Source organism: Felis catus, chromosome B4 (genome assembly GCF_018350175.1).
Source record: "Felis catus isolate Fca126 chromosome B4, F.catus_Fca126_mat1.0, whole genome shotgun sequence".
Classification (NCBI taxonomy): Eukaryota; Metazoa; Chordata; class Mammalia; order Carnivora; family Felidae; genus Felis; species Felis catus.
Genome location: NC_058374.1, coordinates 43754013 through 43773580, shown reverse-complemented (window position 1 = coordinate 43773580; position 19568 = coordinate 43754013). Strand labels below are relative to the sequence as shown.

The window sequence follows — 19568 nt, the reverse complement described above, 5'->3', positions numbered from 1 at the left end:
AGGATGATCACGGTTAAATTCAGCAACGCAAGTTAGATATTATTTTAACTAAGCATACTGACATTTCATTCCAATCCAAATCACCTTGCTGTTCAAGAACATGGAAAGTTTCCTGGTGCTATTACAGACTCTAGATTCTAAATTATTTTCTTTTCTATATTGAATATAAAATAAAACTCAGACTCTGCTCCAGAAATATTTACAGAAACATGAAGAATGGATAGGTTCACTTATCAGTGAGTTTCTCCTGGCCGAAGCGGCCCTGCACCCCTTTAGAATGTCAGACGACTAAGACTGCGACCTGGAGGAGGCTTCAGGGGGCTGGTCTCAGAGGTGGAGCGTGACTTTTCACGGCACCGTGCAAACTGTGCGCATTCACCACGAAAACACCGCACGGAGATAGGTCAACTGCAGCAGAGTATGTATCTTTGTTAGCAGTGTGTGCTCTTTTTCCCGTTGGGGATTCTGTCTCAATGTGATCAAAACCAATGTACATTTCACCAGTTACCCAAGGACCAGGAAACCTCAGTGAACTGGAGCTACATTTCCAATTTATCCCAGAGATCGTTCACTGCTAGTCCCCACGGGTACACACCTCTTAAGCCTGCTCCAAAAAGGATGAAGGGAGAGCAAGCGTAGAAAGAATTAGTCCTCGTCTGGGGTAGAGGTGTTGAGGCTGTAATACTTAGAACACTTGCTGTCATAATCATATCCTTTTTACAGGTCAATTTGAGCTTCTCCTCAGCCCAGAGCCCACCGGCCTCAAACATCAACCTGGAGGTCACAGCCACTCCCCATTCTCTCTGTGCCCTCCGTGCGGTTGACCAGAGCGTTCTGCTCATGAAGCCTGAAGCTGAGCTGTCGCCTCATTTGGTGAGTCCCCTTTCAGCCTTGGATGTCAGAAAATGCACCTATGCTAAGACCAGTTATAACTGAGAGGACGTATCCTTCAGAGTGTCAGGCATACTCTGGTAAGTTATGTATGAATTGGACTTGAATTCAGTTCCACAAAAGACATTGCGCCAGGTGCTTAACATAATCTGCTCTCACTTCATTCTCTCTCCTGATATATTCTCAGTGAGGGAGCAATATGGTTCCCCACTGCATTCACCGCCTAGCACAGTACTTGATGAATAAAAGGTGCTCAACACATTGTTAGGGAATCAACACATGAGTAATAATTCCTTAAGGTGGTCATTATTACCTTAATTTTATGAATGAAGAAAACACAGCTATGACAGATAAAGCCACTATAGAATATATTAAAATATAATATATATTATATATAACGTTATAATATATACTATATATATAATATATAGTATATATTATATAAATTATATATTATATATAATGTTATAATATATACTATATAATATATATTATATAGTATATAGATTATATATTATATATATTTAAATATAATGTGTATGTTATATTACATAATATAACATACATATATTATGTAAAATTACATAATATATATTATATATAACATATACATTATATTTAAATATAAAATATAATATATATCATATAAAATATATGTATTACAGAAAAATATTATATAGTATATATTATATAGAAATATATATTATATAATATATAACATAATTTATATAATATATATTTATATTTATATTATATTTATATAATATAATATATATTTAATATAGATTATATACAAATTATATTATATATAATATAATTATAATAATTATAATAATATAATCTATGTTGTATATAATATATAATAATTATATATTATATATTATATATTTATATTATATTTATATAATATAATATATATTTATGTATACATAAATATATAAATATAATATATATTTATGTATAATATATTATATAAAATATATAATATATATTTTATGTAAAATATATAATATATAAAAAATATATTTTAAGGGTGGAGTTTGAATCATATCTCATTCCATGCCACCTTTAATGCACCACATCAAGATAGTATGTGAAATGCCTGATTTTTAAGCTTCCCCTAAAATCTAGGTGCTTGCTCACCGGTTTGAAGTATGGACAAAAGAGAGTTTCCATTCAAACTTGTCTTTTACAGATGTCTCTTGTAATAGAGCACTTTCAAAAGGCCTTATAGTTTACTTTCTCTGTCTATTTATTTATGTCACAAATCTTCACTGCCTCTTCCCTAGAGGCTGGATCCCGCTCTGGGAACAGGAGTTCTAATGGTAAACTTTCAGATGTCGGTTTTGACCATCTTAGACTAATGGTCTTATGAGGCATTAACATAAACAAGTAAGCAACAAAAACATAAACATATAATAGTTCCCAATTTGGGTGAGGATAGTGAAAGAAATAAAAAAGATGCTGAGATAAAGAAAAAAAGAGTTGGACATTGTTTCAAGTGGAGATTAAGAGTGTCTTCTCGGGGCACCTGGGTGGCTCCGTCGGTTGGGCGTCCAGCCGGCTCAGGTCATGATCTCACGGTCCGTGAGTTCGAACCCCGAGTCGGGCTCTGTGCTGACAGCTCGGAGCCTGGAGCCTGTTTCAGATTCTGTGTCTCCCTCTCTCTCTGCTCCTCCCCAGTTCATGCTCTGTCTCTCTCTGTCTCAAAAATAAATAAAAGTTAAAAAAATTAAAAAAAAAAAAAAAAGAGTGTCTTCTCATGGTCAGAGAATGAAGGAAAAAGGACAAGTATTACAAAGAATGAGGGCAGCGCGCCCAAAGGGCTTGAGGTCAGAACAAGACTGGAGTGTTCTAAAAGGAAAAGGTAATAACCTAATAAGTAATGGGGAGAGACACGGATGGTAGGGACTGTAGGTAAAATGGAAAGTAAGGAAGATTGTGACGAGCTCTGTTAGCCTGGAGTGGAGTTTGGAGGTGACAGCAAATGCTATGGTAAATCTAAAGAGTTGTAAACAGAAGAGTGCCAATTCCGATTTATCTGTTGAGGAGATGCTGTTTGCTGCTGAGCGAATGAGAGCAAGAATGAAAGAATGGGAACAATTAGTAGGTTATTGTAGTAGCATAGGCAAGAGGTGAATGCAGCCACATTAGAAGGTCTGTGTTTGGGGCGCCTGGGTGGCGCAGTCGGTTAAGCGTCCGACTTCAGCCAGGTCACGATCTCGCGGTCCGGGAGTTCGAGCCCCGCGTCGGGCTCTGGGCTGATGGCTCGGAGCCTGGAGCCTCTTTCCCATTCTGTGTCTCCCTCTCTCTCTGCCCCTCCCCCGTTCATGCTCTGTCTCTCTCTGTCCCAAAAAATAAATAAACGTTGAAAAAAAAAATTAAAAAAAAAAAGAAGGTCTGTGTTTATTTAATGGCCTGGGTACTATGTGACTGAGCAGGTGGTCTGACACCAGGCTCTGGGCAAAAACTGAACTGCAATTGATTTATTTCTAGGTTGCCTGGGCACCTAGTTTTTGGTCAAGCTAGAGTTGGAACTAAAATAGTAGACTAAAACAAACAAAAACAAAAAACTTGGGAAAAGGAATGAATTGGGAATGTACGGAAATTATTTCTGACTGTTGGGATTATGAGTGGCTTTTCTGTCACACTTCTCTATGCTGTCCACACTTTTGGCTTCCTTTTAAAAGCGGGCATTGGGGGGGCACGTGGGTGGCTCAGTTGGTTAAGCATCCAACTCTTGATATCGGTTCAGGCTGTGAGCTCATGGTTGTGAGATCGAGCCCCATGTTGGGCTCCACACTAGGCATGGAGCCTACTTGGGATTCTCTCTCTCTCTCTCTCTCTCTCTCTCTCTCTGCCTGCCTGTCTGTCTCTCTCTCTCAAAATAAATCAATAAACTTAAAAAAAAAAAAAGATAGGCATTTGGTCTAGGAGACAGGAGACGAGTTTTATTCTTACTCAACCAAAATGGGCTCTGAGACTTTGATCAATTAATTTCATTTCTCTATGTATTAATGTCTTTTGTACCACAACAGGATTAGGATCCCTAACATTTATTATCTCCCCACGATTTGTCTGTGGTTCTCTGTATCATTGGCATGGGAGTATTCAATAAACACCACAATCTTTTCAATCCCAGATTGAACATTATCACACTAAAAATGAACTTAAAAGGCAAGACAAAACAAGAATTTTCCCTTTGTTCTCTCAACTTTGCAGGTCTATGAATTGCTGCCACCGAAGAGTGTCCCTAGCGTTGCACACGGAGGTCCCCTGAATGCATATGGTGAAAAATGTATCAATGCAGAAGACATAGTTCACAATGGAATTGTTTACACACCAAAGTGGGCCGTAAAAGAGGATGACGTTTACAGTGTTTTTGAGGTAATTCACCTTCCCAAAAGTATAAACAACATTGAGTTTTAAGTTTTTGTTGAAGTGGAGAACAAATGGGCTTCTAAGCTCTAGAATCTGATCCTGCACCCCCCAAAACAAAGCTAAGCTTAACAGAAAAACACTGAAACCTCAGAAGCACGGGGAACTTTGTACACATACAGATATTCAATCATCAATGTATCTTGCACTCTTTAGTGCAAGTGGTATGCTTTTAGGGCCCACAGCCTCAACCAGGTTGATCCCAAAGCTGTTTACGACTGCCATAGCCCCTCAGCAATTGTCAGAGATTCTAGTGTGCGAGCATAGTGAAACATTTTCCACAGTGAAAGGTGAGTACCTTATTGGAGGCCATTATTGTCAGTCTGTTGCACAATACATACAATGTTGAATAAATAAATGACTGAATACACAAAGTATAATACTTTCATCATCTTTACTGCAGTAAAATTTCCGGGAAAACTGAAAGTAGTCTTTCACAAAGAAAAGATTTACAAAACTTGGGTCGGAATGTGAGCAGGCCTGGGGCAGGTTACATATAATGTCTAGCTTTCAGATTAACTGTAACTAGACAGTGTTACGAAGGGAGACTTTGTCCAGCTTTGAGATGAAGTCTTATCACACGACCAAAGAGGGCTTAAAACCCTTATTGTATCTTGAGGAAACGTGCCCTTCTTCCGCAGCGTAGCGGAGAGCAATTTAAATCTCCTTCTTCTAGAGCCTCCGGGATCGTAAATCAGTTGGTGAGAGAGGGGTAGGTAGAGGACTCTTTAGGCTCATTAGCTAACTGTTTCATCTTTAAACATTTGCTTCTGACTTCTTTCTCCCTATTTCACGTCACTGCCACCACTGATAACTGTGTCTCAGCCTCGCACAGTTTCCCGCGTATTCGGAGGTAAGACAGCGAGTAGTATTTCCTGGTGACTAATAGTGAGGAAAGAGGTCGCTGGGACCAGGTGGACTCGAGGAATCAGGCTACTGTAGGCATCTGCATGTATGTTTTGGATGCAGAGATTCAAGATACTTGCAAGAAAATGAGAAAGAAAAGAAGCAAGACTAAATTAGGAAAGGGATGGGCTGAGCATAGATATTTAGGGAAAGACACATTTTCCAATAAAACTTAAACAACACAAAGTGTAACTAACTGTGAAGAAAAATCTCCAATGTGCAACCCTCTAATTTCAAATGAAAAGAAACATAAACAATTATTCTGTGCGTGCACACACACACACACACACACACTATATATATATATTGGAGAAAAGGAAGGGAAGATAAACATACAGGTGCAAAATAGTTTCTTGGATGCAAAAGATAATTAAAGAGGCATCAGCGTATAGCAACAAAATTCAGAAATAGGAATCAGTAGAATCAGGGTTCTAATCCCAACTCCTAGTCGCCAACTGGATGAACTGGACTGTCTGTGACTCCATTTTCATATTTATAAAATAGTTCTCTTCCTTTTTGTGTGGCACTTTCATGATGATCCTATGGGCTATATGCATGATAATAATGAAAGTGTGTGATCATGTAGGGAAGGAAAAATTCCTCCTCTGCGCCTCGGGGTGTTCCGGCTTGGACTAAGAATTAGATTTCCAGGAGATAGATTAACAGGAGAGAAAAACGGTTTTATTACATGCTCTGGGGGCCCAATAATGAAATGGAGACCTAAAGAAATGAACAAACAGGAAGCTTTTGTACTTTTTAGCCAAAGAGGAGACAAATCTGTGGGAAACTGACAGGATAAATAAAACATGTTCGGGAGCTTTAGAATTCTAAATGGAATTTGGGCTGAGGTCATAGATTAAAAAACATAATAACGGCGTTTGTTTCTACAACATTCTTGGCTTTAAAGTTCCTATCTCTGGTGATAAGGATTTTTATTTTCCTTACCCTTTCCATGAAAGGGTACCTTTCATGTGGGAGATTTATTTACCGCTGTGAGGAAGACAGAGGAGGGATTGAGTGTCCTTGAACCAAATGTTTCCCAACTAGCCTCAATTCAAAATAACCAATATGCTATATTCGCTTTGGGCAGCCTGCTCTTGACCCCTACAGTACAAATGTAAGAAAAGATTCCATTCTCAGGATTGGATTGCCAATATGCTTTAATAATCCATTTTCTTCCAGTCTGCAGGATTAAATATTTTTACCAACTCAAAACTCCACAGTCCATCTTTTTGTTGGCTGCCTCCACCATATCCTGTAGCCTATGAAGACGGTAAGGGGGAGATACCTTTGCCTGCTAGGATAATAGGGGAAAAAATGATGTTTTGCTGGGGTGGGGTGGGATGAAAAGTTATTTTTCTGAGTATTGAATCTTGTGACTCTTGCGAATCTGCCGCGACTTCTTGGTGAGTTTTCTTCAAATAACACCCCCTCCCCTCCAAAAAGAAACAATTTTTAAAGCAATTATCGTTTCATTTTTTTTTTTTACTCTGTCTCTGAAATCAAAGTTGACTGCTTTTTTGTCCTAGCCTCCAGTAGTCTTGCGATTTCAAATCCTCCCTATCCACTGTGGGTTCAACACCTCAATTAGTCAGCATAAGACAGATTTTACTGCAGTAACAACCAAACCCCCACAGCTCAGCAACTAAGATGACAACAGTTTGCTTTTCTTTGTTCGCTCACACAAAACTGCGTATACATCCAGTAGCTGTCCAGAACGGCTCCCTCCCAAACAGTGAGTTAGGGGTACCTGTTCTATTTTCATCTTGTGACTCCATTTCCCCTGTGCCATCCAAGACCATTACCATGGGAAAGGAGGGAAATGATTATTTTGTCCTGCTGTGGAAGTGGGATATCTGCCCTTCCTGCAAGGAAGGCTGAGAAATGTGAAAGATCGTATGGACGTTAATTGTCTCTGTCATATTCTTTTATGAAAATCAAAGTGACTTTGATATGTCGAATGAAATAGAATAGCCCAAATTTTGGCAGTTAGACTACTGGTCTCCTTGTGTGTTTCAAGTATACCTGGCAAAGAGGAAAATTTGAAAAGATGCTGAGTATTCTTTTCTATTGCTGTCACGTCTAGAGAAAGTTTTCTCTACGCATTTGTATATCCACTAGCCCTACTTTCTAATAAGAAATGTTCTAGTATAAAGTGTTCCTTAAAAATAAAATAAACACGGACTTGACTACAGTAGACATTATTTACCTAAGAAGACAAAGAATAAAGTTCTAGTTGGCAACAGAGGAGCAAATCAGAATATTCCCTCAACAGAAAGAAAATTCTGTAGAGTGAAAAAAGCAGTGTGCTAAGGGCCAAGGGACATGGTCTTATCTGTGTGGTAGGTCATACGGGACTTTCCAAATTCACAGACTAAGGCTCAACTTCTTTAAATCTGAAGTCAGAATGACAACATCAAAGTTACTGAGCATGTGTTGTGAGCATAAATGAAAAAATATAATCATGTTGCCATGAATAGTATATGTTTAAAAAAATAATTGAAAAGAGGGGTGACTGGGTAGCTCAGTCAGTTAAGCTTCTGACTCTTGATTTCAGCTCAGTTGATGATTTTGCGGTTCGTAAGTTTGAGCCCCGCATCGGGCTCTGCACTGGCGGTACAGATTCTTGCTTGGGATTCTCTCCTCTCTCTCTCCCTCTCTCTCTGCCACCCAACCCCTCTCAAGATAAAGAAATAAACCTAAAAGATAATAATGATAATAATAATAATAATTGAAAAGCACTATTATTTTATTTTCTTATCCCTCTTAATACCAAGTGTGTATTTTCTTTCCAAACATAAGAGAAAACATGCTCATAGAACAATCCAGAAAACCTAAAAACAGAGTAGTGTCATTACATTCTTACCCCAAATATTCTGTACGACTCTATGCAAACTTTGCATTTGTATTTGTCACCTACCCATTCTTTCCTTTTCCTTCTCAGTTATACCACCTGATTCTTGTGCCTCATTATTTCATAACGAAATTACTTACAAACCACCCTAATTTACTTTTCTTGCCTCCGGTCCTTCTTCACATCAGTCTATCCTGGATACTGTGAAGGGCACTATCACCCTTAAACGTTGCTCTTATTATGTCACTTATTTCCCATAGATGTCACCATTTCCAGAATTCATAGAATTTTTGTACTTAAGGTTTTAAAAAAGCATGTTCCACTGTATTATTTTATGTGTATGTAAAATATATATCATATTTATATTTATATATTTACACCCGTGATCTTTAGATCTTCTGATCTCTAGAGTGTCACTTTTTTCTTTTTTAATTTTTTTTTCAACGTTTATTTATTTTTGGGACAGAGAGAGACAGAGCATGAACGGGGGAGGGGCAGAGAGAGAGGGAGACACAGAATCGGAAACAGGCTCCAGGCTCCGAGCCATCAGCCCAGAGCCCGACGCGGGGCTCGAACTCACGGACCGCGAGATCGTGACCTGAGCTGAAGTCCGACGCTTAACCGACTGCACCACCCAGGCGCCCCTCTAGAGTGTCACTTTTATTTAAATCAAGCTAACTCTTGCATTAACAGATCTACTTTATTTGCCCTAATCTTCCTGGTACTTCATTATATAACTACACCTACTGTTTACTCAACAAACCCTCAAGATAGACATCTTACTCCCTTTTCCCTGTGGAGCATCCCTTCTGACCTCTGTGTACATACTTTTAGAGCCCTTTCCTTCAAATATCTCCTCGATTCTCCTTTGTTTCTCATCTTTCAGTGATCATCTAAAATTCTACTTTGGTAAAGTCATTCCTGGTCACTCAAAAGTTCATTTTCTGTCCTTTATTGAGTTTCTGGGGTCTATAACATCCTCTACTGTATTCTAGTGTTTGTGTCCCTATCTCATTCACGGTCAAGGAAAAAAGCGTTTCTTAAATCCTTTCTGTAGCTACTACTCATTCTTCGCATTCAGTTCTCACTGCAAGTGGAGAACACGTGATCATCCTTTCAGTGTAAAGGCACTATTTGGTGTGTTATTCCTCCCTTTGCTAGTTGAATAATCCACAGAGAGCTACATTTGTTTTCATTTCTGGAGAAAAATACATTTACCTCCAGACCCTTTGAAGGAGATAGGATTAGCTTTCCTAGAGAACAAATAGGTAAGTGAACAAAGTAACAAGCTGATAGGTTAAATTGCTCTGATAATGAACATTCCCTGAGCAAATGACCTTATTCTGCTTGAGAAACTAGGCAATGCGAAGAAATTCATGATAAAAATGAGGTTTTTGTTGGGCCCTTCGTATTGTCTTTCCACAGCCCTTCCACAAGTCTTACCACAAGTAGCACCTGGTGTTGGAGGAAGAATTCAATCAGTAACAATGAGTGAGAATGTTCCAGCCATGGTAGAACGTCCCAGGAAAGAGACAATCCGAAAGTACTTCCCTGAGACCTGGATCTGGGACTTGGTACCCCTCGAGTAAGTTGTGTGTTGTTGCCCAGAATTTAGTTTAGGAAAAGATGTGACTCCTCCTCTTTGATTCTGGTGTTAGCATTGGTTCCTGAGCCTTTCAGTGCTGTTCCATTTCTTTCCGGTAAACATTTAGGCTCATAGTTCATTGACCTCGTAGATCAGCAATGCGAATTTTTTTCTAATTTCATCCTGAGATATCTAAAACAATGGAAAGTGGGAAGCTACCCTTGCCTCTAAAAAGAAAAGAAGAACTTCCAGAGACCTCCTGAGGAGTCCCAAGTTTAGCATTGGCCACACTGGGTTACTAAGATACCCCGCTCTAGAATCAGCTATGGCCCGTGTTAAAAAATGTGTTGACTCACAGCGTTCCTCTTTTTTCCTTCTCCAGTTTATCAGGTAGAAGTGAGTTGGCAGTGAAGGTCCCTGACACCATCACTGAGTGGAAGGCCCATGCACTCTGCTTGTCTGGAAACACAGGGTTGGGTCTCTCCCCCATCATCTCTCTTCAAGTGTTCCAGCCCTTCTTCGTGGAACTCACTCTCCCCTACTCCGTGGTTCGAGGAGAAGACTTTACCCTCAAAGCCACCGTGTTCAATTATTTGTCCCACTGCATTCGGGTAAGGGCCCTTCTCTGGGAGCAAGCAAGAGTTCAAGGAAGGCACCCAATCGCCATTCATTATCCCGGTCTCCTACATAATCCCCCAGCAAATCATAGCTGAATAATGATGTAGGCTAATTTGGGAATGGAATAGGTGCTAAGAGCAAAGCTACCTGGCCCATCCAAGGCGGTAACGTTATATTTGCTTGGGGTTCTATATTTTCTGTGTATTCCTAAATTCAGATATTATTTCCACCTGATTCCTTCTTTTTTTTTCCCCCCCCCTGTGTTCTTTCTCACACTTGTGGGCGGGTATGGGGTTCAGGTCAGTGTGCAGCTAGAAGCCTTCCCTGACAACTCGGCCGAGCTAGTGAGAAAGAATGAAGCCAATCACTGCGTCTGCGGAAGCAGGCAGAAAACGGTGTCCTGGACTGTGACTCCAAAGTCACTGGGTGAGTGCTAAGGTTGTTGGCAACTCCCACTTCCTGCGTTGTAGTGATTTGCTTTCCACCCTGACCCTGACCCGGATACGTGGGGTTTTTCCCTCCTCCTTCAACCATGATGCACTGAAAGAAAGCCATCGTATCTACTGGAGAAACTTAAAAAGAGAAACCATTCAATACGGAATCACTGTTTAACTCCTTAAGGACCTTATTTTCCAGGCAAGGTGAATTTCACAGCTACCGTGGAGGCCTTGCAGTCTGAAGTCAGGTGCAACAACGAGGTGCCTACAGTCCCGGTGGTTGGGCAGAAGGACACTGTAGTCAAGCCCTTATTAGTTGAGGTACGTGGGTAAACTTCCTGAGTCTCAGAGGCCTTATTATATTCTATAGCATTACCTACTATGTATGTGAGTGCCATTTCGTTCCCAAGAATAGAAATGGATCTGCAGCTCAGTGTCTTACTAACGTTTTCCCCTCTCCTTTAGAGTAATTGGGTTTTTTTTTTTTCTTCTACACTCAGTATGACTTTACTTTTTCACTTTTTTTTTTTCCCAACGAAAAGCCTGAAGGAATAGAACAGGAGGAAACTTTCAACACAGTCCTCTGTGCATCAGGTAAGGGTCAAAAGTAGACAAAATTCTCACGTTCAGCCACTCGCGCCCAAGTGTAGAGTTGTAGAATGCCATATGAGGTATGGTTTCCTCTGGAGACAAAAAAAAAAGCATACTCTCCCAAGGGCAAACCTCAGGGCATTTGATTCAGAACGGTCTTTTCCAGATGAAGACTCAAAGAAGTTAAAAGACTTACCTAAAAGCTTCCGGCTAATAAGGAGAACCAAAGCTGATGACCGCAGAACAGGATTCTTTCCAATGCACCTGTGTTTTCAAACTTCTCCCTAAATAATTTTCAAAGTATTGAAATACCTGTGTGGCAAGAGTAGTCATTATTCAATGACTAGTTTAAGTGTACTCAAATTTAACTTACTCATGTAAGTCATTTGAAGAAGAACTTCAGGTCACTAGCATATATAGAAAACCAATATTTTACTAATACTATCAACAAAACGATATAAAAATTACCATGAAAATGTTCAACTCTGCACCATCTAGAATCCTCTTGAGAACAGTGCTCCGTGTGCAGATCTCTCCTGTATGTAAGCATCCCTTGATAATCTCATTCAGTCTCAGAACTTGAATAACTTGAATAACTCCAGCTTTGCACTGGAGACAGCAAAATGTACAACTTGGGTCCACACTGCCTTCCTAATTCAGACTCGTGTATTCAGCTGCCCACTTATCAACTCCACTGACGGGCCTGTGGACTCATAGGTATTTCAAAACCAGCCCGTTCAGGGGCGCCTGGGTGGCGCAGTCGGTTAAGCGTCCGACTTCAGCCAGGTCACGATCTCGCGGTCCGTGAGTTCGAGCCCCGCGTCGGGCTCTGGGCTGATGGCTCGGAGCCTGGAGCCTGTTTCCAATTCCGTGTCTCCCTCTCTCTCTGCCCCTCCCCCGTTCATGCTCTGTCTCTCTCTGTCCCAAAAATAAATAAAAAACATTGAAAAAAAAAAACCCAGCATGTTCAAAACTACACTTCTGGTTCCCACAAACCTGCTCCTCCTGCCATTTTTTTTTTTAGACATCTCAGATGATAAAAATCCCATTCTTCTACTTGCCTGAAGCAAAAATTTCGTAGTCATCCTTCACCATCACTTCATTACATTCCACACCCAATCTGTTTTCAACTATGATCGGCTCCACCTTGACATTTTATCCAGAACCTTCTTACTTCTCACCATGTGCACTTCTACTCTAGTCTTTTCTCTCCTGGATCATGTCAATAACCTCCTAACCGGTCGCCAGGCCACCTGCCCTTGATCCCTGACAGCAGGAGGGATTATTTAAAGCACACTTCAGATCATGTGCCCCGTCTGTTCAGACCTTCCGAGAATTTCCCATGTCCCTGAAAGTTACAGCCTATTCCTCCAATGTCCCCTCCAAACCCTCACGATTGCCATGACTTCATACCCTGTGACTCTCTCCCTCACTCACCCTCCTCTGGGCACAGTGGACTCCCAGTCTGGTCTTGGAACACAGCCAGCATGCTCTAATCTCTGGAGTCTTTTCGCTTTGTGTTCCTTTTCCCTGGAAGTCTCTTCCCCCAGATGTGTGTAAATCATATCCCTTGACATCCTTCAAATCTCCGGTCACCTATGATTTTATTGAAGAGAGGAGCTTACTTCACACCAGCTCTGTCTTTGCTTTGTCTTACCAGCTGTCCCATATAAACATTCTGCTTTAATTTTCTCTATAGAACTTCGTTTTTTAATTTTTTTTTAACATTTATTTATTTTTGAGACAGAGAGAGACAGAGCATGAACGGGGGAGGGGCAGAGAGAGAGGGAGACAGAATCGGAAGCAGGCTCAGGCTCTGAGCCATCATCCCAGAGCCTGACTCGGGGCTCGAACTCACGGACCGCGAGATCGCGACCTGAGCCGAAGTCGGACGCTCAACCGACTGAGCCACCCAGGCGCCCCACTATAGAACTTCTTAACGCCTATCATACTAAATATTTGTTATCTGATTCCTCCCGTTAAAATGAAAACTCTGGGAAGTCAGGAATTTTTTTTTTTTTTTGAAAATTGTTGTATCATTGCACTTGAAGCAGAAGCCGGTATATCACGTGCACTTAATGCATATTTATGGAATGGAGGTATTTTTTAAAAAACACTCATCATACGGGGCACCTGGGTGGCGCAGTCGGTTAAGCATCCGACTTCAGCCAGGTCACGATCTCGCGGTCCGTGAGTTCGAGCCCCGCCTCGGGCTCTGGGCTGAGGGCTCAGAGCCTGGAGCCTGTTTCCGATTCCGTGTCTCCCTCTCTCTCTGCCCCTCCCCCGTTCATGCTCTGTCTCTCTCTGTCCCAAAAATAAATAAACGTTGAAAAAAAAATTTTTTTTAAATAAATAAATAAATAAACACTCATCATATATATCAGCATAAACAGTTAGGGGAAGAAAATAGTCATAACATAAGGCATGTGCTCAGAAGGAAATCGGTACAAATTTAGCACAGACATATATTAGTTAATATGGACTTCACTGCGAGATGAACCATGACTTTAGGAGAAACTTGGACGGCATCAAAGAAATTATACAGTGATCCAGAGAAAGGACAGGTGGGAATTTGATCAAAAAGGGGAAGAACTTGAAACAAAAGTAGGACATTGCTCTCTTGTTGTCCCTCCCTTATACATATTTGTCTTCTCTCATTAGAAACTGGGGTGTCTGAAAAGCTGTCACTCAAAGTTCCTTCAGACGTGGTTGAAGGATCTGCCAGGGCGACATATTCGGTTTTGGGTGAGTCTGCCAGCCCGAGGCAAACAATTTTCCATCTCACTATTCTCGTGCACGCAGCCTCACTATCCACAGTTAAGACATTGGCTGTAGGCATTCGTTTGAGAGAAAGAGTGCTAAGCTAAGAATCGCATTGGGTATTAGTCACAAGGGGGGCTGAACAGATGTTGTGCTACCTCGACACACTCTAAAAAGTACCAAGGGTCACCTCTCGGTGCCCTCAGATTCAAGAGACTGACTAGGTGGTGAGGCATCCTAAAAGTCGGTTTTTACCAGACAAGTTGTTCATCAGAAAAGATGGTTCCTGCCATTCAATTTTTTCCATCCTTGAACCACTGACTTTTTTTTTTTCCCCACTCTTCTCTATCCTTTCTATTTCTTGTTTTTCTTCGTCTCTTATACTTTCCTGTCCTTCTCTCTATAAGTGATTTGACCTCACACTTTGCTAGTAATCTATCTCCCTATCCCAACATAGACCAGCTCTGAGTGCCTCGGATTTTTTTTTTTCTGTCTCTCATTCCCCAGGTGACATACTAGGTTCTGCAATGCGAAATCTCCAGAATCTTCTCCGGATGCCATATGGTTGTGGAGAGCAGAATATGGTCCTTTTTGTCCCTAACATCTATGTTCTGAACTATCTGAATGAGACAGGACAGCTGACGGAGGATATCAAGTCCAAAGCCATCAGCTATCTTGTCAGTGGTGAGAGATTACCCCGAAAGGAGAAATCTTAACTGATTCCCTAAATAGCTCTTTCACTGAACTCCAATCAGTTTCTCCTTGGTTAAGATTTTAAAAAAATCACCGTTGCTACGATAACCAATCAAATGTCCCACTATACCTCCAGAAAATGCAATGGCATTATCCAGTCTTGGAGATATCTTGATAACACAGTAGTTTTCCTAAGATTCCTAACCAAGTTTTGAGAAAAGACTGATTAATTCTCCAATGTTTCGGCTATTTCCTAAACCTACGAATACTTCCTTTTCAGGGTACCAAAGGCAGTTGAATTACAAGCACAAAGATGGTTCATACAGCACCTTTGGGGATTATGATAGTAGAAGTCAGGGAAACACTTGGTAAGATAATTATTTCCATATGCTCACTGTGGATTCATTCTATTTGGGAATTCTGGAGATACTGATTCTCTGATACCTGGAGTTGTTTCATGGAATGCGCTATCCTTTAAAACTCCACAAGCCTGTCATCGCTATCGTGTGATCTCACCAATTCATGTATGAACGCTCACCTGTTGCAATAGTAGAGTAAATAGCAGTAAAATAAAGATCCCCCAAAATGGAAATATAAGGCAGGAAGCACTGTAACGTGAATGGTAAGAGAAGAAGCTTCTATACTGTGTATTAAGGGAAGGAAGGGGGGGAAAGGACAGAAAGAGACTGTGATGTGATAAAGAATCATTTAGGAAATGGCAGTTTGGGTGACGGACAGCGTTGTCGGGCAAACATTTTGCACGAAAAAGAAAGTGAAAAAAAAAGTGGAGAGTTCTTCATCAACTCTGAAGAAACCAGTTAAGTCGAGAGACGCAAGAAAGAACTCAGATAGTTGCTGCACAAACAAAAGAATATTTAGCGTGCACGTGTCCTGTCCCCACCAACTCCCCAAGGGTTGCTTCCACTGAGTTGTGCAGACCAAAGTCTCAATGCTGTTGCCCCAAATGAGCTTTGAACGTGAGATGGTCCGCATGTCTGTCTCTTCTGTGCTGGACAGGCTTACTGCATTTGTGCTCAAGTCCTTTGCTCAAGCCCGGTCGTACATTTTTGTGGAGAACTCGCACATCAAGGATGCCTTCACTTGGCTCTCACAGAAGCAGAAGGAAAATGGTTGCTTCCAACGCTCCGGATCACTGCTAAACAATGCTATTAAGGTGGTGCCATTAATTTTGTTCTGGTCCCCGGAAATAGTCACATGTAGGGACAAAGATACTCCTACTGATTCCTCAAGTCTCGGTGACATAGATTTGAGGTAGGGCGGTAGGTTCTAAAAGCTTCTGCAACCTGACAACAAATCAGTAGTTTTTTAGGGAATTAAAATAGTGTGCGAAACGCCCCAGCATGTTACTAAGAGTGAGGGTGAGTGATTTGGAACTGATTCAAGAATTTTAGGGTGGAGGAGAAAGAGGGGAAAATCAATCATACTGCACAAGAAAAGATGCTTTCTGGTGAAAAGTGAGCAAGGGGAAAAGTAGAGTTAGCCAACTCCGGCTAATGAATATTGGAATGTTTGAGTATCTCTGCCTGTGATCTTTACAGGGTGGGGTAGACGACGAAGTGACGCTCTCTGCCTACATCACCATTGCTCTGCTGGAGATGCCACTGCCTGTCACTGTATGTACCAGCACAGTCCCGATATCCTGTCTCCCAAATATAAGGAATACAAATCACGAAATTATGAATCTCTGAGGACAATGAGTCGTGGTTTTTATGTTATTTAATTTTGGTATATTTTCACTGGCACGTAAAAGACTAGATACTTTTGGAAGCCGCAGAGGAAATTATTCTCGGGTCAGAACCGTGATGTTACGTGACACATGGAGACGATTAATCCGGTGTTAGCCTGGAGACCGTTCATTAGCCTGGTTGTGCTAGATAAAGATCTTTTTTCATCTGTTTTAGCACCCTGTTGTCCGCAACGCTCTATTCTGCCTGGAAAGTGCCTGGAGATCCATCTCAGAGTCAGAGGCCCAAGGAAATCTTGTCTACACCAAAGCATTATTGGCCTATGCCTTTGCCCTAGCAGGAAACCAGGCCAAGCGAAGTGAGCTGCTTGAATCACTGGACAAAGATGCTGTGAAAGAAGGTAAGAGCTGCTACGGTGAAAGGAGGTAGAATTTACCTCCGGAATCACCAGTGATCAAAAGAAGGAAGAGAACCTATCATGACTATAGTACATCACATATAGCACATTATATTATTATAATGATGATAAGAATAATTATCATTGATCCAACGCTTCAATTCATGGAATATTTTTTCAGTTCACACATTATAGACTCTGCAGCCCGACCTCTAATATCACACCAGTATACAACAGACACAAAGAAAAAAAAAACTGTGATTTACTGGAAACGTAAATTGGCAAAGCGTTGCTTGATTGGTGATTACTATTTTTACGCCGGCTCACCACGTGAGCTTTATCGCTAATGAATATTCATGAATCAGATTTAAAAGTCATTCTTTAAGTTGAAGATCATACTCTTTTCCCTTTCAAAGATGAGTCGATCCACTGGCAGCGTCCTGGGAAAGTTCAAGAAGTTCCGTCGCTCTATTATCAACCCCGGGCTCCTTCTGTTGAAGTGGAGATGACCTCTTACTTGCTCCTTGCCTATCTTACTGCTCGGCCTACCCCATCTTCGGAAGATCTGTCTGTGGCTTCACGTATTGTGAAATGGATCACCAAGCAACAAAACCCCAATGGGGGCTTCTCCTCCACTCAGGTCTGTGGAGAGACCCTGGGAAGAAAAATAAATACCTGACTACATATGTAGACACAACCATATTCTAGGAGTTGGAAAATTGGATAATATTTCTAATTCATACTTTCTCCATTCCTCCATCAGCAGAAGGGTTCCAGCCCCCTGTCTTAATATATTCATTACTGCGCTGCCCTCTGTACAGTCTTTCTTAGCTTCTCTCCTTAGTGGACCCCCAACTGTAAAATAGATCAATCTTTTTAACGCAGTATTTCGTAAAATTACTTCCTCGTTAAAGTAAATCTTTTTTTCACCCAAAGACTAGAATCGTCTAATATTTTATTCGAAACATTTCCTCTCCCCAGTAAACACGAAGACTCCTATCTGCTTGGGCTGATCCCTTTGCTTTTTTCTGGAATTGGCTCCCTCCTTTTTCTGTGTCTTCCCACCCTGGTAGTCCCTGATGCCCCTCTTCTGTCTATATAAATCCTTCTCATGATTCATCCATACTCTTATGTCTAACATTCTTTACAGTCTCCTCTGACTATCTAGCTCCGATTTCTTCCCCTTTCTTCGAATGTGTCCACATGTATTATTATATGAATTTATAAATCATCGAGATAACCTCTGCTTTATGTCAAATATCTGGGTCGAATTTCCATGTGTTGAGTGTAAATTACTTGAATGGGGAAACTTTTTAATGTCCCCCCCCCACCAAGTACATAGAATAGTTTATGATTAATAACAGGTCTGCGTTTGTCACTAAATAACTCCGAGAGGGAGTAGGGTTGATATGATTTACATCCAGTATGATTTTGGTACCTTCCCTCCCGTGATTTCTGCCCCATCTCTTTTCAGGACACAGTGGTAGCGCTTCAAGCCCTGTCCAAATATGGAGCCGCAACGTTCAGTAAAATGGAGAAAGCCGCTGTAGTCACTGTCAAGTCTTCGGAGACCTTCTCGGAAAAATTCCAAGTACACGATGCCAATCGCCTGTTGCTTCAGGAAATCAGGTTGCCAGAGATTCCAGGGGAGTACAGCACGACCGTGTCAGGATCAGGATGTGTGTACCTCCAGGTGAGACTACCAGGGCGTAAGGGAAAAGTCTCAAGAATTAGATACGAACCTCCAAATGGAAAAACGCATGTGGGCTAAGAAGAGATATGAATCATCTAGAAGAGACAGACTATTAAAGTGCAAAGATAAGGGATGTTTTTAAATTTGTTCTAGACATCCCTGAGATATAATGTCCTGCCCAAGAAAGAAGGGAAAGTTCCCTTCGCTCTGAAGGTTGATACTCTCTCCAAGAATTGTGATGGCGTAGAAGCTCACAGGAAACTCCAGATTCACATCAACATTAGGTAAATCCTTGTGTAGGTAAGACCTTTCGTAGAATATTGAGGGACTGATTTTCTTGTGCGGGGAACTTCCATTGTCCAAGATCACACATTGTGAATGTGTAATTCTTGCAATATTTACTAGCGAGAAAATGTTCTTCACTCTTGCTGAAAAGCCTTAACATTGAGAACATGATGTTGCCATGCCTGCAGAGTGTGAGTTCATAATGGTGGGTTTTCCAAACAACAATAGCAGAAGCAAATGAAGTAGATGGGGAAGCTGCGTGGTGGTTAAGGATAGAAAACACCAGAAATAAAAGAGAAGGGGAGACTTCTGTCTTGAACAAACTCCAAAGGATTTTGTTTGAATGCCTTCTCCCGGTGCCTTGACTTTGTAGTTACACTGGAGAACGACCAAGCTCCAACATGGCCATTGTTGACGTGAAGATGATATCAGGCTTCATACCTGTGAAATCATCAGTGAAAAAGGTAAGCCCTATATCCCTTACAGATATCAAAGTCATGATAAATACTGACATTTGTGCTTGTCAATTTTATTTTACTGATTCAGTTTTACTTTATTTTACTGATTCAATTTTCAAGAGGTGTACTCCCTCAAACTTACTTCCCTAGAGTGTGCTTACGTCATTTTAATAGTGAATCATCCCTCTTATGTGGTATCAGGTATAAGACGTAAGTCCTAGACATGGTGAATAAGGCTCCAGCAGGCCCGGAGACA

The 19568-nt window shown here is 41.0% G+C and overlaps 1 protein-coding gene across 1 annotated transcript in view; it reads left to right on the top strand.

The window, feature by feature from the left end:
- The window catches only part of LOC101080976 (pregnancy zone protein-like), a 49209-nt gene that overhangs the window by 26608 nt on the left and 3033 nt on the right, over positions 1–19568 (top strand). Inside the window, exons 15-32 of the mRNA XM_019834473.3 lie at positions 724–873; positions 4114–4278; positions 6418–6508; positions 9515–9674; positions 10057–10285; positions 10592–10718; positions 10929–11050; positions 11272–11323; positions 13982–14065; positions 14588–14764; positions 15054–15141; positions 15791–15947; positions 16333–16407; positions 16696–16879; positions 17293–17516; positions 18351–18569; positions 18723–18853; positions 19228–19318. Of these exons, the coding sequence (XP_019690032.3) occupies positions 724–873; positions 4114–4278; positions 6418–6508; positions 9515–9674; positions 10057–10285; positions 10592–10718; positions 10929–11050; positions 11272–11323; positions 13982–14065; positions 14588–14764; positions 15054–15141; positions 15791–15947; positions 16333–16407; positions 16696–16879; positions 17293–17516; positions 18351–18569; positions 18723–18853; positions 19228–19318 (2526 nt within the window). The remainder of the gene's footprint in view (positions 1–723; positions 874–4113; positions 4279–6417; positions 6509–9514; positions 9675–10056; positions 10286–10591; positions 10719–10928; positions 11051–11271; positions 11324–13981; positions 14066–14587; positions 14765–15053; positions 15142–15790; positions 15948–16332; positions 16408–16695; positions 16880–17292; positions 17517–18350; positions 18570–18722; positions 18854–19227; positions 19319–19568) is intronic.